The sequence below is a fragment of the Brachionichthys hirsutus genome, chromosome 4 (genome assembly GCF_040956055.1).
Source record: "Brachionichthys hirsutus isolate HB-005 chromosome 4, CSIRO-AGI_Bhir_v1, whole genome shotgun sequence".
In the NCBI taxonomy this organism is placed as follows: domain Eukaryota; kingdom Metazoa; phylum Chordata; class Actinopteri; order Lophiiformes; family Brachionichthyidae; genus Brachionichthys; species Brachionichthys hirsutus.
The window spans coordinates 12,510,389-12,526,656 of NC_090900.1; the positions used below are offsets into that span (position 1 = coordinate 12,510,389).

The following is a 16,268-nucleotide window of genomic DNA, read 5'->3' on the forward strand; positions in this document are numbered from 1 at the left end:
CTGTTTTTTAAATTAATTTCTCAGCATTGACTCAACCACAAATTAAATTAACTTCCCCTCCATATAGTGTGGTGGCTTAGGACCAGATTTGAGTAAAATGGGGACACGGCGGATAAAAGCACCACATTTTTTTTATGTGCTCTACATCACCATAGCTTTCAATTTTTGGTGGGAGCCGCCTCATCAAGATGGCGGATGGCGGCCAGGGACGGAGGAATAAACACACGAGCTGTGCCTTTGACATCCAGAATGCATTTTCCTTTACCGGTGCTATTATTCTCAAAAAATACTTAACAGTGTACAGCAGTGTTGTTGTCATCAATTACATTCTGTTATTTCAGAGAAACATTTCTTTCCAATTTAGCTTCAAAACATTACTATTTCTTTTACCATTACCGTTATATTATAGGACTGTACCAGGATACTTCTCAACTGTTTTAAGAACATTCTGCACCAATAAACAACAGACGCTCTAATTTAAAACATCACAATTGGTATTTTGTCACCAAAGGTGATAATATGAACTTTGAATATAGCACTTTCTTAGCAGTATTTTTCTTTGTTATTTATTGGACCAGCAAGTCTGTGTTGTAAATCACAAAAGCAAATTCACAATTTTAAATGAAATAAAAAAAACAAGACCCTTCATCTAAATTTCATAGAAAAGCAAACAAAAAGCATGCCCCAATTTTATTTTATTTTAAAGCCGTTCACTCAAAATGCGAAGTAAAAAAAAAATCGCGAGCCATTTATCATCATTTATTGCCGTGTATACTGAATTTACATACAACAACTTTCTTTCCAGGCACCTTTCTAGCCACCTCACACCAGAGTGGGGTCCTTCCATTAATAACAACATGGCAGCCTTCTGTCGGGGCAGACACAGGTGGAAAAGAACTGGTTGTTTGCATGCTTTGAGAAGAAACTTGACAGGTAAACCACGTGAACACGTCGAGAGAAATGTTAATGGTTGGAGGTCTTTCTGTTTGATGGCTTAAGAGCCAGGAGCGACGTGATCTAACTTCTGCTGGTGTCGTTAATTACTTTCTACTATTATCTATAATCATATCTCCATTCTAATGCTGTCAGCGTCATTAAAGCGCATTTACTGTTGTGTTTATTAAACCTCTGACATCCTGGAAAGACGGCGGCGCTGCTCCGCGTTAAACAGGCAGAACGTCACAAGACGTTTAGTACGACAAGCCCTTTTAACATTTAACAGCTAGACTGGTGTTGTAGATAATCTGTAATTCAGTTTTGCTTCGTCAAAAGGAGTATTGCAGATATCTGCGACTACATTCTTCCTATCCGTAACTGTCATTTCAGATACCCACAAAGACATTCTTCTTAGGCGAATGACATCACCTTTTGCCATTCATATGCATTGCGGATATCTGCAACTGAATTGTAGATATCTGTAATTTCAGTTTGAGATATCTACAATTTGATTCTGACTAGTCGTAATTCCAGCTCAAGGCATCTTTAATTCACCTCAATTCCAAGATATCTGCATGTTCATTTTCGGATCACTAAAATCACTTTTAGTTTTAACTACAGTGCTGTGTCATGATTTAGGGAAGTATGACTACGACCTGGTGGTTATTGGTGGTGGATCAGGAGGCCTTGCCTGCTCCAAGGAAGGTGAGAAATTCTGCAGTGTCTGATTCCTTTATGCTCATCCGTGCATGCATTGTACTGTCAAATAATGAAGAAGCTGCATCCATGTTTACAGCGGCGCAACAGGGCCAGGAAGTTGCTGTTTTAGACTATGTGGAGCCTTCTATTAAAGGTAAGCGTTTTTGACCCTGCTGTGTACGTAAATGCTATTATGTGTTAGACTTCATTGTTTGGAAACGCTTTCCCAATCAGGTACTAAGTGGGGTCTTGGTGGAACATGTGTTAATGTTGGCTGCATTCCTAAGAAGCTCATGCACCAGGCTGCTCTACTTGGTACTGCAGTCAAAGATGCCAAGAAGTATGGCTGGAACATCCCTGGGCCAGTCTGCCATGACTGGTAAGGAGAGCAAAACCTTCACCCGAAGGTCTCAGCTTCGACTAAAGAACTGTTTGTGTGGTTAAATAGCACCATCTAGTGGTGTCTCTGCAGCGTCAAGGGGGTTCTGCCTTTCCCTGCCACTCCTGTAAAGTGCCTTGAGATAACTTTCTGTTGTTATCTGTGGTTATAGAAATAAAATTGAATTGAATTGAATCACACACACGTTTGTAAATCAGATGTTAACATTGTTGATTCACAAACAAGAATTCAAGTTGCTCCAGTAGATTAGAAGCATCCTGGTAAGATGCACACATTTTGGGATCCTTTTCTTTGTAGTGATGAAACTAAACTGTAACTTTTGGTTCTGTGTATCAGCGGTGTGTCTGGAGCTAAAGAAAGTCATAGCAGCTCGAGAGTTTGTATGGCTGGAGAGGCTGGTCACTCAGCGCTGAATCCAGAGACTGCAGTACTCAGTTAAAGTAACATTCTGCGTTATGTCTAAGAGAAACGGTACAATATCATGTACTGAGCGACTTACCCTGATCAGGTTTGGTCAGCGCAAACAGCTGATTAAGAGGATACCCCCCCCTTTGGTATTTTTATTCCAGTGGAAAGCTGTAGCATCGTTTCTCCTCTGTGAGGAATGCAGCAAGTCTGTTTCTAGTGTTACCTCTGGTGTGTTGTCAGGGCCACCATGGCAGAGGCTGTCCAAAACCACGTCAGGTCCCTGAACTGGGGCCACAGAGTTCAACTGCAGGACAAGTAAGTGGCACCAGCATGTTTTAAATTGTGTATTCCTGGCCTAATGATGTGATTATGTGTAATTGATGTCAAGCATTGTTACCCACAGTGCAAAGCGGTCACATCACACCAGTGGGTTCCCATTAGAAATATAAAAAGCAGTATTCAGTGGCAAATGTGTTTTCACAGATAGTACAAGATGCTTTATTGCATCCCTTGCCAGTCAAGAAGAAAGCAGGCTAATGTGTCGCCACGGGCAACCACCTGATTATGGTTTTTGTTGCAGGAAGGTGGAGTATCTGAATATGAAAGGAAGCCTGGTGGATGAGCACACTATTAAAGGACTGTCAAAAACCGGGAAGGAGGTGGGTTATGAATTCACTTCATAGACAGAGGTTGGCGTGTTTGTCCTTAAACAGGATTACTGTTTAAGGACAGGGTTCACCGTCTGTGAACCCTCATTGAAAATAAGCAATAAACAACTTCTGATTCTGAACAAATTTTATTTGTACGTTATTTATCTTCATATACATTTTGCATTTTATTCGATTTTAAATTTCTGCTATGAACTGATGAAACTCCAGCATAAAATCTAAATTCAATCTGTTTAGTTATCCTAATTTATATACACACATATTTTTTGGAGCATTTTTATGTATTTTTGACTATTTCAGTCATCAGCTTGATACATAATTGAAGTTCCCTTGATTTAATTTGACATTCCTTTGTATATTATTAAGTGCTGTGAAATTTCCTTCTCTCCTCCAGACCCTCCTGACTGCAAAGAACATTGTGATCGCCACCGGGGGGCGACCTAACTACCCCACAAACGTAGGTGGCCTCATCATCATTCTCCCAGTGTTTGTGCCTGGCTGATTAACATGTATACAAATGAGAAACAGACACCCTGCAGCTGTCATTGTATGACACACAGACAAGTCTTCATCACAGAGGAGGTAGGACACAAACTGATGACGCTTCTGATTGTGGCTTTAACATGTGACAGATCCCAGGTGCGACGGAGCACGGCATCACCAGTGACGACATCTTCTGGCTGAAAAAGTCACCTGGGAAAACGTGAGAAGCACACACCTACACAAACGTATACTTGTGGTGGATACAGATACTGCCCAGTCAGTGCCCTTTACACATCTGATGTTGCGCAAGGATAATAAAACAGAAGTTTGGCCATTGTCGTGATTTTTTTCTCTTTTTTTATATTAAAACGTGCATATTTTGCAGCCAAATACGATCTAGAATAATTAATACCTTTATAATATGTGGGCCTGTTTTCTGTACAGTCATCTGTAACAGGAATAGAAGCACTAACCTGCGCAGCATTGGTGCTTTGCTCTAACTCGCCGGTCCGATCGGTCCCACTGTCACGCGCCGCCATCATTCATCGGTGACATGCCGTTTGTATTTCTCCCTTCCTGTCGGCCTGTCTTCACCTTGTGATTCAGATTAGCGGCGTGCATCCTTACCTTTACAGAACAAGCCCTTTAATCTAGTCATTTAGCCCCTGTCATCACCTGGTTAATTGGTCTCTCTCCGATGTTTTCTCTTGGCACGGCCTACAGACGGAGACTCGAGGTTGTGGCGTACCTGGGTTGAGGTGGTTGTTTGCTTCACGGTGACAGATCAGCGGAAATAAAGATTCCGATCCTTCAGCTGATAGTCGGGCTTCACATATGTGTGTGTGTGCAGACTGTCTGCACCTGGAGCTTCTAGTAGTTTTTGACTGTTTCCTCTGTTTTTGGCAGATGACCAGTGTGCAGCACTCTGCTGAGATCTATGAGATCATCTTTTATTTTAACGCCCCAATATGTGTTAGTCCCATGATGCACATGCATCGTGGAACGTGCATTTCAAATTTTGACCACTTGGTGGCAAATGAAATCCGAAACCATCCCTCGGCGAGGCTCGCGGTAGCGTTGAAGCAAAACATTATATCACAGGAGCTCGGCAAGTCTTTTGATGAGCCGGTGGGATGTTTTGTAGAGTCCTCTTCCCTCCCTGCAGGCTGTACGAGATGAGCGATGGGTCAGCCTTAGCCTCCTCTATAAGGGAGCTAAACCACACACTCTGCTCCCAGAGACTGTGCTGTGCAGCCTAGCCTCCAGCTGCACAGGTGAGGTCCAACGAGCCGTTTTTCCATCTGCAGGGCTGGTGCGGGAGGGGCTCCAGTCGAGTGACGCCCGTCTAATTGGTCTGGCAGCACATGCACACCTGAGCGACAGATTTTGCCCAGGGCCTGAAATCCATAGTCGGCTGCCGTCGTCAGGCTATCAGGAGAAAGCGCTGCACACGTGCCAGCGGTGGGATGCTGCTCTATGGGTTTGGCCGGCGCTTTAATGGCTGTGAGCAGTGCGAGGCTTTGTTTTGGCCTCTGTGTTGAGTTGTATATTGGCCGTGGACCACACATCCTGGATGTACCTTTCAGCAGCTCGTTGCAAAGCAGCACAGATGTCTGCAGCATCATTTCCCAGCATTTTGCAGTGAAACAAAAAAATGTTCACAGGGCTCTTTAAGCCTGCATGTAACCGAAGGTCCCAGGATACAGCAGCCTCACCGTGTCTCTCATGCTCTGAAACCCCTCTGAGAAGCTTCTTTGCACTCGTCATCAGGAGCACTAGATTCATTAAGCGCTGCCTTCCTCTGCAGTTTAGGGTTCATCGAGACCTCGGCTTGAGCTTCTTGCTGTTAATGCTTTCAGTTGTGGCATGGCTCCTTACCCATTACATTTTAAGTAGGAGTCCAGTGCTGTATGACATACTGACGCATCCGGGCCAGACATCCTCCCTTTTTATTCCTTTCATACTGAATACTTTTGCTTGTTAACATTACATGTTTCTGTTTGAATGTGTGTATGTAATGTTTTTGTTGAGGCAGCTGGGGAAGCTTTTCAACCATTGATTAATAGTTTCCTGTACAGCTCATAAAGCATCAAGCCAATTCCGAAGTGCGTTGTGGAGCTAAGTGACTATTAGCTCTTGCTTCTGTGTCTTGCCTGCATGCCCTCTTCATGACACCGCTGTTGAGTGGGTCAGATTGGAAAGAATTTATAGCCTCATCTTTCAGTTGATGAAAAATGTTGCAGCTGTACTCCAGACCAGGGTACAAAGAGAAGGAAGCAGGGTGAGGGGAAAGGAGACCGTTTCTCAGTGATGAAAGCGCAGAATCAAGCCAAAGCTCTTTGCCTAATCTTCCATAAGCCGCTTCACAATATGTGCTAAGTGCAGCTGTGCATTACGGAGACTCAGAGAAAAGTGGCATGAGGGCTTTTTGCATTTACGGCTAACGTGGACTCAGGTGGGATGTGCTGTCAGGTAGAGCTGACCTGAGGGAAGGCGTTTACATGCGGGTGACGGGTGACGGCTGTCACTCTACTGGCTGATGTGTTGATTTGAGCCCTGAACATGGAACACCGCATCTGTAGGGATTAGCACAGACACTGGCAATTAGCTTTAATGCCACTGATCTCAGAGCTGGATTAGACGTGTGATTCAACTGGACCACACACACACACACACACACACACACACACACTTTTTTTCTTGTCCCGGTTTTCTACATTTTCATCACACCTTCTCTTCGTCTCTCTGAGCTTAAGAGGTTTTGTAATTCATCACCTCCAGGATTCAAAGCAAACATTTTCAAACTCAAAACTTGCGTCGTTTCATTTGGCCAAAGCCACACAAAAGATGAAACGTTGTTTTATTTCTATTGTATTATTTGTTTGTTTCAATGCATCTCTTTTTGTGTTTTGCAGGCTTGTTGTTGGAGCCAGCTGTATCCTTGTAGAGCCGCCACAGCTAATCAGTAGGAATGAACATTGCTATTAAATCAGTGTGTGCAAATAACTCCGCACACTAACAGTGAACTAGAAAAGCTCTCGGAGAGCGCAGACCTCCACCGAGCAGCTCATTCCCCTCGTAACTGGATTTCCACCATCCACATGGTGATCTGGATCATCACCAAAATGCCATCATCTGTTCCTGGTAATATTCCCAACATTTCCTGACTATTTCATCAAGATCCGTCCAGAACCTTTCGAGTTATTTTACTAACATTCGGATGGGCGGACGGACGGACGGACAAACAAACGCTGGCGATCAGATAACCTCCGTCTCGGCGGCGGTAATTATCAGCAATAATAACCCTGTGACATTCGTATGGCAGCGGATGAAACTGTCTGCCTTCATGTGCTGCCATAGCGGCCGTCTGTTTGTGTTACGGCCACACCTCAGGTGATACTTTTCTACTAAACCTGTTCTAATCCTCAACCTGGTGTGTCAGACGTGGCTCTGGAGTGTGCAGGCTTCCTCACTGGCATTGGCTTGGACACAACAGTGATGGTGCGCAGCATCGCCCTCCGGGGGTTTGATCAGGTACTGCTCCGTGGATGACCAGTTGAATATTCTGCAGCTTTATGATAGTGATTATTGTTGTGGTTGAAGGTGGATATTCTCTTCTTTCTTTGGGGCGGGGCAGCAAATGGCAGGTCTAGTGACAGACTACATGGAGGCATATGGGACCAAGTTTGAATGGAAGTGTGTCCCAAAGGCAGTGGACAAACTCCCCTCAGGAGCTCTTCAGGTGACCTGGATGGACGCCCAGACAGGCAACGAGCACAGCGCCACCTATGACTCTGTGCTGTGGGCTGTGGGTGAGTCGTGTCTAAATGTCATTTCAATCTCAAACAAACCTGTTTTTATGTGGTCGGGGTTAAAAAAGACAGAGAAAAGTCTCAATAAAGGACTTTATTTTTCATAGCTATGAAAGACTTTATGCTTAAAACTTGTTTCTTATGCGTTTACAGCAGCCCTGACTTAAATATTTATTCAGGTGATTGCTCTTAATCAGTCATTCTGTGAATGAATGGAGATCAGTGTGATATAACCAAACAACCCCTGTTTTGATCGGAGTGTTCTTCCGGCTGTTGCTGCCCTTTCTCCCACCATCAGTGTCATTGCCGTCCTCAATAGGAGACGGTGTCAGCAGATAGCAGAGGAATCAAAAACAAAGTAATAAAGCCTGAATGATGGGAATGTCCAGGGGGGAAGTATTAATCACCCTCTGCTGGCTCTCTGGTTGGAGAGGTGCAGGACGGGGCAGGATGCTCCCAGGCACAGGTCACCACGTTCCCCTCTTTGTTCTCCCTGTCTGGGCCTTCCTGCCCGGTGGAAACCAACCCTGCATCTGTCACTGCCATCCCTGCCCGCGGCCCTCTGCCCGCCATTACCATCCTCTCTCTCATCTCTCCTCATTCTGCTCTGTCATCTACTTCTCCCGTTCCACCTGCCTCCACGAGTAACAATGGAGGCAGTGTGCTCCTGGAGCTGTGGGTTTATTCCTGTTGTGCTTTCAGAGACGGAGCAGTAGGCTTTTCCACGGTGTGCTCCACCAGGCTGTTGCTTTGTTTTAGTGTTGTGGGAGGGGGGGTGAGGGCGTCCTCTCCCTCTCTGTGCGTGTGACAGCGACAAGGATGTGCGTGACCCTGCGGCTGAGATGACGTTTGTTCTTCCCTCCTGTGGCCCCCACATCGTCTCCACACGGAGCTGGTGGTGAAAGCGACGCCTCCATTGAGAGCTTCAGCACGGGCTCTCACATGTCTGCAGTCTTTATGTTTCCTATGTTCAGAGTTCTTCCCCAAACGATGAGGGGAACACGTTCAGCCCCTCGTAAAACCAGACGTGCAAAAAAAAAAATATTCCAGTCCACAGTGCACCGAACATTAAGATTAAGAAATTAAGGATGTCTTCAATGTCTTTCCCGTCATTAAGATGCATGAAGTTAATCCCCTCAACTTTAAGTTCCCTCGTCTCTTTTCAGATCATTGCTGCATGTCGTAAGGCCAGCAGCACCATCCTGGTCTTATTAGCTACAACTTGGCAAACCCGGTGACATCCCTGTTTGTTTGTTCCCATACAGTTTAGTGGGAACCAGTAAAAACGTGAACTCTGCTCTTTGATGTGAGACGCTGGAGTTATGAGTGCAAGGCCACTTCCCTTTTTGGTGACCTTACACTAGGATCCCAGGCCTCTGTGGAGTTATTAAAGGCCAGAGGGGACAGGAGGACAGTATCAGCAGTGTCTGCTACATCCGTCTTTACAGCCCTGCCTCCCTCCACCTTTCCCCTGCTCCTTCCTGGTCTCATGGCCGCTCCCCTGTCCAGGTGTGCTGACGGAAAGACGCCAGGAAGCCCAACATTTCCACGCTTCCTGTCTACATGCAGACAGTGGGCTTATTGGTCTTCCTCCTAACTGCACTACGCATTACTCATTGAAAACATTTCCTAGTTTTGTTAAAGGACTTTCTGGGTTTTATAAGTTATTCTTTGCCTCCCAAATGTTGTGTCCCAGTCCGTCTGTATCACCCCGTGGTTTGTTTCAGCTTGTGGGAAATGATATTTGCAACTTTACGATTAAACTTTTTTTTTTTGGTGATGTAACCAGACAGACAAAAAACATTCTATTTTTTTTCCAAAAATTTTTTTCTTTCCTCATTAATATGCTGTTCAAAGTTAAATGTTTAATTGAAAATGTTTCAGTTGAGTTGTAAACTATGCAGTCCAGTTTTAAAATCAAATGCTACTTTACAACACGGGCAGAAGAAGTGACATCAGTAATCACATTTTGATTCAGATGTCAGTAATGTCTGCTTTACCTAACCCTGACTCTACCTAAATGTATCTATTCTTTGAAATAACCAAACTAGCTGACTTCTAGTTGGATCCTGTTACTTGTTTGTAATTTGTAGGTTGAGCTTTGGGGGAATTTGCAGGTTATATATGGAAACTCTTAAGGTTAAATTATGTTTAAGCACACCAATCTTCGTTCACGATGTAATACAATACGTTTTGAGTACAGATGCTGCAGCATTTTATGGCTGAGCTCGCCATCGGTTTGCATCTTAAAATCATTTTTTGCTTAAGATGGAGAACATAATCAATCTTTGACTGACTGTATGGGAGCCCTGAAGAAACGGCTCCTTTTGTCTTTGTTCATTTCATCGATCAGATAAGTGTCCAGCTTTTATTTCAATTTCTGCAGTGTTGTGGCTAATTAGCCTAGCAGTCTGGCGGCTTCCTCTTAATGTCACAACAGGTTTTGTTCAGACTGGCCTATCTGCTGGACCACAGTGAGCGAGGGTCAAAGCAAGCCCCTTATCAGCGACCCGCTGTTGTTGTGTCCTCGACGCACAATGGAGCTGCAGCCTCAGCTGCAGCGCAGCAGCAGAGGCTGCAGCTCCAGACAGGAAGGCCAGATCTTGCAAAGGCTGGACTCGCCAGTCAGATCCTACAGATAGCGCTTTTTGGCAGCCATTAATTATATTTTTGCAGTAACTGATGCTGAAATTTTATATTTTCAAAGCAAGCATTTCATGTTTTAACTGGGGAAGATTTTTCTCATCAGGGAGGTTAAACCGTAACAGGATGTAGATCATTGTGGGAAACAAACACCACTGAAACGCAGACTAATGACGCACACTTTATTTACCTTTGTGCGTTGTTTATAAACTGAATAAATTGCAGGACTGTTTATCTCTGTGTTTGTGTTGCTGCTCTTGAATCGGTCATGACTGCCTGGTTTCCCCCTCCGTCCTCCTCCTCTGTGCTCTCCATCCCCTTCTGCCACCCATGATGTGGAGCACCAGACAGGTCCCTGCTGCCCCCCCACCCGGTTGGAGAAGAGGGGGAGGACGTTGTTCTTTGGCTCCAGTCAGGAAAGAGTCTTGGGGGTTTGTTGTTTTTGCTGTCCGATAGCATCTACATGGGTAGCTCGGGGCTTGGTGTTTATTATGCTACCCAGGCAGGTTGTGAGGAGCTATGGTGGGGGGTCAGTGGTCCACGCACCGTCACCATGGAGACTCAGTGTCGACAGCATCAGTCAGCTGTCCCCCAGGAAGTGTCAAAAATCACACCTTGGGGTGTCCCAGAGGTTGATGGGATACTGATCCCTCGCCGCTCATCAGTTTCTCCTCTTGAGCTCTTTCTCAGCCGGCCAGATGTTGTTGTCCTTGATTTAAAATTTCCAAATGAGGAAAGTTATTTTTTCATTTCAACCTGTACATTACTGGTGTTTAGAGATCTACGCTATCAGTTATTAGAGCTGTTATTATGATTATTATTTGTGTGTGTAGCTTTAATAACCACATTACACAGGATATTATTTCTCATTAAATGTTCCATAATATAAGAATTTTCAAATATTGTTAATTTCAACTATTCCGCTAACAACAACTATTAGGTGGATATCTGTGAAATTAATTACACATATTTTGGCTCCAAGTGCTGAAGCTGAAGACTTTGGTGTTGCCTTGTATCTTCCTCTTGTGCAACCATGGCAGCAGTTTTGGTTTTCTGACATCACCAGAGGACAAATTCTAAGCCTGGTGAATCTGTCTCTTCTAGTAGTGTCAGTATGCTACTACTACTACTACTGGACTTTGGGCTTGTCCCGTGAGGGGTCGCCACAGCAAATCAATGTTCTCCACTTCACCCCGTCCTTTGCATCGTCCTCCCTCACTACGTCCATGTATCTTCTCCTGGGTCGACCTCTAGTCCTGTTCCCTGGCAGGTCCATCCTCAGCATCCTTCTACCGATATAGTCCCTGTCTCTCCTCGACATGTCCAAACCATCAGAGTCTGGTCTCTCTGACCTTGTCTCCAAAATGTCTAACCTTCACTGTCCCTCTTTTGCCTCATTTATAATCCTATCCAACCTGGTCACTCCCAAGGAGAACCTCAGCATCTTCATCTCCTCCACTTCTAGCTCCGCCTCCTGTCTTTTCCTCAGAGCCACTGTCTCTCAGCTGTCCATCATGGCTGGCCTCACCACTTTCTTGTAGACCTTTCCCTTCATCCTCGCTGACACTCTCCTATCACAGAGCACACCTGATACTTTCCTCCACCCATTCCAGCCTGCCTGCACATGATTCTTCACCTCCTTTCCACATTCTCTCCATCACTCTGCGCTGTTGACCCGAGCATTTGTTAATTAGACAGAAGATAATTAGAGGCTGTTGGAAGTCTTGGTTTTGAAGCATTCAGTCATGACGTAAAGCACAAACTGAGCTGATGATGCTGCATGAATGGAAGTAATGACTGCATTATTATTTTTATTTAAATACCGGTACATAATTTTTCCCAGAGTTTTATCATCATTAATGGGGGGAAAACGTTTAATTCAAGACATGAAATATTAGTTCTGTTTTGTTTTGTAATTCTTGAATATAGAATTGCAGTTTCTCAGTTGTGAATTTGAATCTTTACTATGTTTGTGTATTCTGGTCATGGATGCTACAGGAGGTGTGAGGGACAGTGTCCAGATAACCTCCTCTTTGCTGTGTCCACCGGCCGCTTACATTCCCTGAACATTGGTCAATGGCTCTAACCCTCAGTGTAATGAACACTGTCTCTGCTGAGTGTAACGTAATATTCTCCTTGTGTTGTTTCCTTCCATTCACCTCAGGCAGAGCCCCTGAAACCAAAGCTCTGGGTCTGGACAAGATTGGCGTGCAACTCAACAAAGCGACAGGGAAAATAGTCGTGGGCGCCGACGAATCCTCCTCCGTGCCAAACATCTATGCTTTGGGTGACATCGGAGAGGTAGGCATTGTCAACGGACAACGGGCTGCCAGCAGACAGCGTCCCGAAAAGTCGCCGCAGATAACACATAATTATTAGTCAGAATTTAATATTTAAAAAAAACAAACAGAGGAAGCCTTGATAAAGTAATGTTAATATTTTGTTGATGAAGGCAAAAAGTGTAGAACAATTGTAAAATTGAGAGGGTTATTTTTCCCTTTCGCTTTTCAACCCCTCGTGTTTTGGGTATCACAATGTGCACGTACACAACATCTGAGCACTGGGCTGAACAACATCCGAGGTCTTGGTGCCGAGCTGAACGATGTTAATACTGGCTCTACCTGCTGCTGCTAGTGTTACGGCTGTGTGTTTCTTTGCTGACTCCCAAGCTGCATGACACACACACACACTCTGACAGCTCACTTTGATGAATCATCCTTCTCGATCTGTCTGTCAGCTTTTCACAACATTCTTTAAGTCTATTTTTTTAATAGGAGTGATATGTCACTTCATGCTTATCTTTTTTCCTTGCTCAGAAAAGCGCGCCAAGAAATGCATTATGATGACGAATGATGAATGAATACCAGAGCAAACACACGTGCGGCAGGAAGTGTGGTGATAGTTTAGCACGTCATGCCTTCAGAATTGCCCTGCAGCCTGACCGTTCCCTGAATCAGGCAGTTTTTGGGTGTGTGTGTCCTCGATCTGTTTGCGTAGACATCCAGAACAATTAAGGCAAAAACAAAGCGGTTGTTTTTGAAGTTTACTCGACGGTTGAAATGATGCACCTCGTCTGTGTTTGTGCAAACTGACTGCTGGTTGGAAACAAATGGTCAGATGGTTGAAACTCCTGCTACTTATAGCAACTACCAATCCTTCAAATGATGAGTGGCTAAAAGATCAAATATAAAGTTGTCTGTGCGGTGGGGGAATATTTCTAAATGTATTTTTCTCTCTGTGTTAGGGTCGTCCTGAATTGACCCCAACGGCTATAAAAGCAGGAAAACTTCTCGCCCGCAGACTGAGCGGTCGCAGCACTGAGCTCATGAGCTACGACAATGTAAGCCACGCTAACACACTCGGAGCGTCTCACACAGCCTGTTGGTGTGTGTCGTTTCTAACCAATAGTTTTCTGTTAACCATCACAGCACATCTCTGTTCCTCAGACCGCTCCTCTGGATGAGTTATGACATAAACAGGCATCATTGTCCAAAGTGTCATCAGTGTCATTATTACGCTTCCTCATCCTATGTTTAACTCTTAATGGAGGTTTATTATAGTGATGAGTAGCTTTTCATTCACATGGGGCAAAGGGATTATTAAGACTGATGTAATGATGCGCCTCTCATATTCCAAAGATGCCAAAGAAATAGGTTTGGCATCTATAATTATTTTGTGCACTTCCTTCATAAAGCACAAATTAAAAGTATTCATTATACCATAGTTCATGATCAAAGGAGAAAAATGGAGCAAAAAACAAGTTGGTGTTTAGATTCTTTTAGGAAAATTTGTGTGTGTGTGTGTGTTAGGTGCCCACCACGGTGTTCACCCCCCTGGAGTACGGCTGTGTGGGTCTCTCTGAGGAGGAGGCTGAGAGGAGGAACGGAAAAGACGGCATCGAGGTGAGAAAGCTTTGGCGGATGGAGCTGGAAGCTGCAAGCCTCCATCTGTTCAAGTTCAGACACATGAGACAAACAGGACTTTTTCATGGTTTCTGCACAGTGACTTATCTAATTCAAATCTAATTTCCACTAAATTATACACTGGGAAACTATTTTTCTTCTTGTAATGCTTTGAACTGAATTAAAAATCTAATTACGTATTTGTTAAAGAAAAAGCAGCATTTGAGGTTTTTAATTCCCAAATTCAAAATGAATTGAATGATATTTTAAACTCGCCATGAAAATAAACCACGTACTAATTTATACATGACTGAATTTTATCATAGTGATCTGTAACCGAAGCAGCTCGAGCTGCTGTTGTCACTGTGGCTTTATTTGTAATCCACAACGACACGCAGGAAGCGATTTTGTCCTTTTAATGCCATAAACATTCACAAAAGACGCATTGTTGCACAACGCATGAGCAAACATTGACACACGCACACAATGCAAGAGCAACTAGCTTTGTATATTTGCGTGCCCGCGTACGTGCGCAGCGTGCCAGATGCTAGCCGACACCTGCACGAGGCTGCTGAAGTAAGGTGTAGCTGGTGCGTTGGGGCTCCTCGCTGTGACTGACAGGCGAGCAGGAGCTCTGATTGAGGTGCGTATGGGGCGATGACAGCGGCGCTGAGATCTGACGGAGTCGTGGCTCCGGCCCCGTACAGCTGCGTGGCCCTCATGGCTTGTGTCAGCACGTCGACTTGGAGAATAAAACGCTACGTGCATTTTCAGGGAAGAGTTTCTCATTATCAAACAAGCAGATATCTTTATTCTTTTTCTCGTGTAATTAGCAAGTCAGACGCAGTCATTGTTATAAAAGCTACAGGTTGGAGGATGGATCGGAGCCTTAATAAAAGCAAAGCACAAACATTTCTAAATGTCTCATTTTACTTCTTCTATTGTCTTATATCTATATATATATATTTTTTTCATCATTACTGGACACTTCCTTGTTTTTGTTTCGTTTTTATTCGTATCTGTGAGATGAGGATTTGCAGAACATTAAATCGAATGAGAATTGAGGATCATAACTAAGGTTTGTCTTTTTTTTTTCTTTTTTTTTTGTCGAACTACAAAACAATTAAATTAAATCTGTCCCGGTGAAATTATTGGTCAAGCAAGATTATTTTACCGACTTTAAGTGATTGCGTTTCCAGATGTGCTGTGTGATTATGTCCTTTTTTGGTGTGCAGGTCTACCACGCATTCTATAAGCCTCTGGAATTCACTGTAGCGGAGCGCGAGGCCAGCCAGTGCTACTTAAAGGTAGGCTTACGCCACAGAGTTGACTTTAGGTACTTTTGAGCAGTCGTCTTTTTAATGCTCTGCATAGTTTGACTCTTTGCTTTGTATGTTTGCATCAGACACTGTTTGTGTGTGCGTGTTGTTGAAGGCAGGGCCTCCTGCAGCGGGTCGATGGGGTTAGACTGCTGCTTGAGGAACTGACTGAAATAGTCTAACTCAAACAAGCGTTGAGACACATTTGTCCAGTCAAAAAAAAAAAAGAACTATCTTAAAATGTGACGGTACAATAGCCTCAAACGCCTCCTTTGCTTCGGTTCATTTTTGTTCCTCCTCAGGTGGTATGTGAGCGAGGCGGAGACCAGAAGATCCTGGGCCTGCACTTCACCGGCCCAAATGCTGGAGAAATCACTCAGGGCTTTGCTTTAGGCTTCCAGTAAGTTTAATAAACCCTGCATTTTGTCTAAGGTCAAGTGTTTTTTTTTTCTTTGTCCCATGTGTTTTAAATCTCAAAGTCACAGAGGTCTCAGAATATAATACATTTGTCAGATCGGATTGTTCATGATGACCTTTTCTCTCTCAGTATTCATGATGTTAATGCTTCTCACATTCCAACAATCAAAGGTTAGAAACCATCGAAAAATATTTGAATATGTTATATTAATACCTTCGGACTTGGATAAGTGATCAGCTGCACATCATACAGTACAAAACGGATAGAAATCCATTAGAAGATACTACAGTAGATTCTTTTAAAGGAGGATGTGTAAACTCACGTGGCCTCTCTGTGTCTCTACATTTAGGTGTGGAGCAACATTTTCCCACCTGCTGCAGACAGTTGGCATCCACCCAACTTGTGCCGAGGAGCTGACAAAGGTCAACATCACGAAGCGCTCGGGGTTGGACGCCACCGTCACCGGTTGCTGAGGTTAAGCACCTCGGCCTCTGAACACGAGTCGGCACACAGGATCAGGAGTTAGCCTGTTTTTAGTCTCCTCCTCCTCTGTCTCCTTCTTCATGGCCCCAAACGTCTC

At 44.2% G+C, this 16,268-nt stretch overlaps 1 protein-coding gene across 1 annotated transcript; it reads left to right on the forward strand.

The window, feature by feature from the left end:
- Positions 1 to 857: 857 nt before the first annotated feature.
- txnrd2.2 (thioredoxin reductase 2, tandem duplicate 2) lies at positions 858 to 16,268 on the forward strand. The gene is made up of 17 exons (XM_068760636.1): positions 858 to 933; positions 1,576 to 1,641; positions 1,733 to 1,789; positions 1,870 to 2,014; positions 2,684 to 2,758; positions 3,024 to 3,102; positions 3,506 to 3,568; positions 3,744 to 3,814; positions 6,510 to 6,529; positions 7,037 to 7,128; positions 7,232 to 7,406; positions 12,214 to 12,350; positions 13,294 to 13,389; positions 13,859 to 13,951; positions 15,187 to 15,258; positions 15,573 to 15,670; positions 16,038 to 16,268. Exons 1-17 carry the CDS (start codon positions 858 to 860, stop codon positions 16,159 to 16,161), a joined length of 1,539 nt encoding a protein of 512 aa, XP_068616737.1. The 3' UTR covers positions 16,162 to 16,268.

Excerpts from the sequence above, each read along its gene's own strand:
- txnrd2.2 (XM_068760636.1), top strand. The coding sequence starts at position 858 with ATGGCAGCCTTCTGTCGGGGCAGACACAGGTGGAAAAGAACTGGTTGT. Across the intron at positions 7,407-12,213 it reads CTCTGTGCTGTGGGCTGTGG|GCAGAGCCCCTGAAACCAAA; the intron begins GTGAGTCGTGTC and ends CATTCACCTCAG. Across the intron at positions 12,351-13,293 it reads CTTTGGGTGACATCGGAGAG|GGTCGTCCTGAATTGACCCC; the intron begins GTAGGCATTGTC and ends TCTCTGTGTTAG.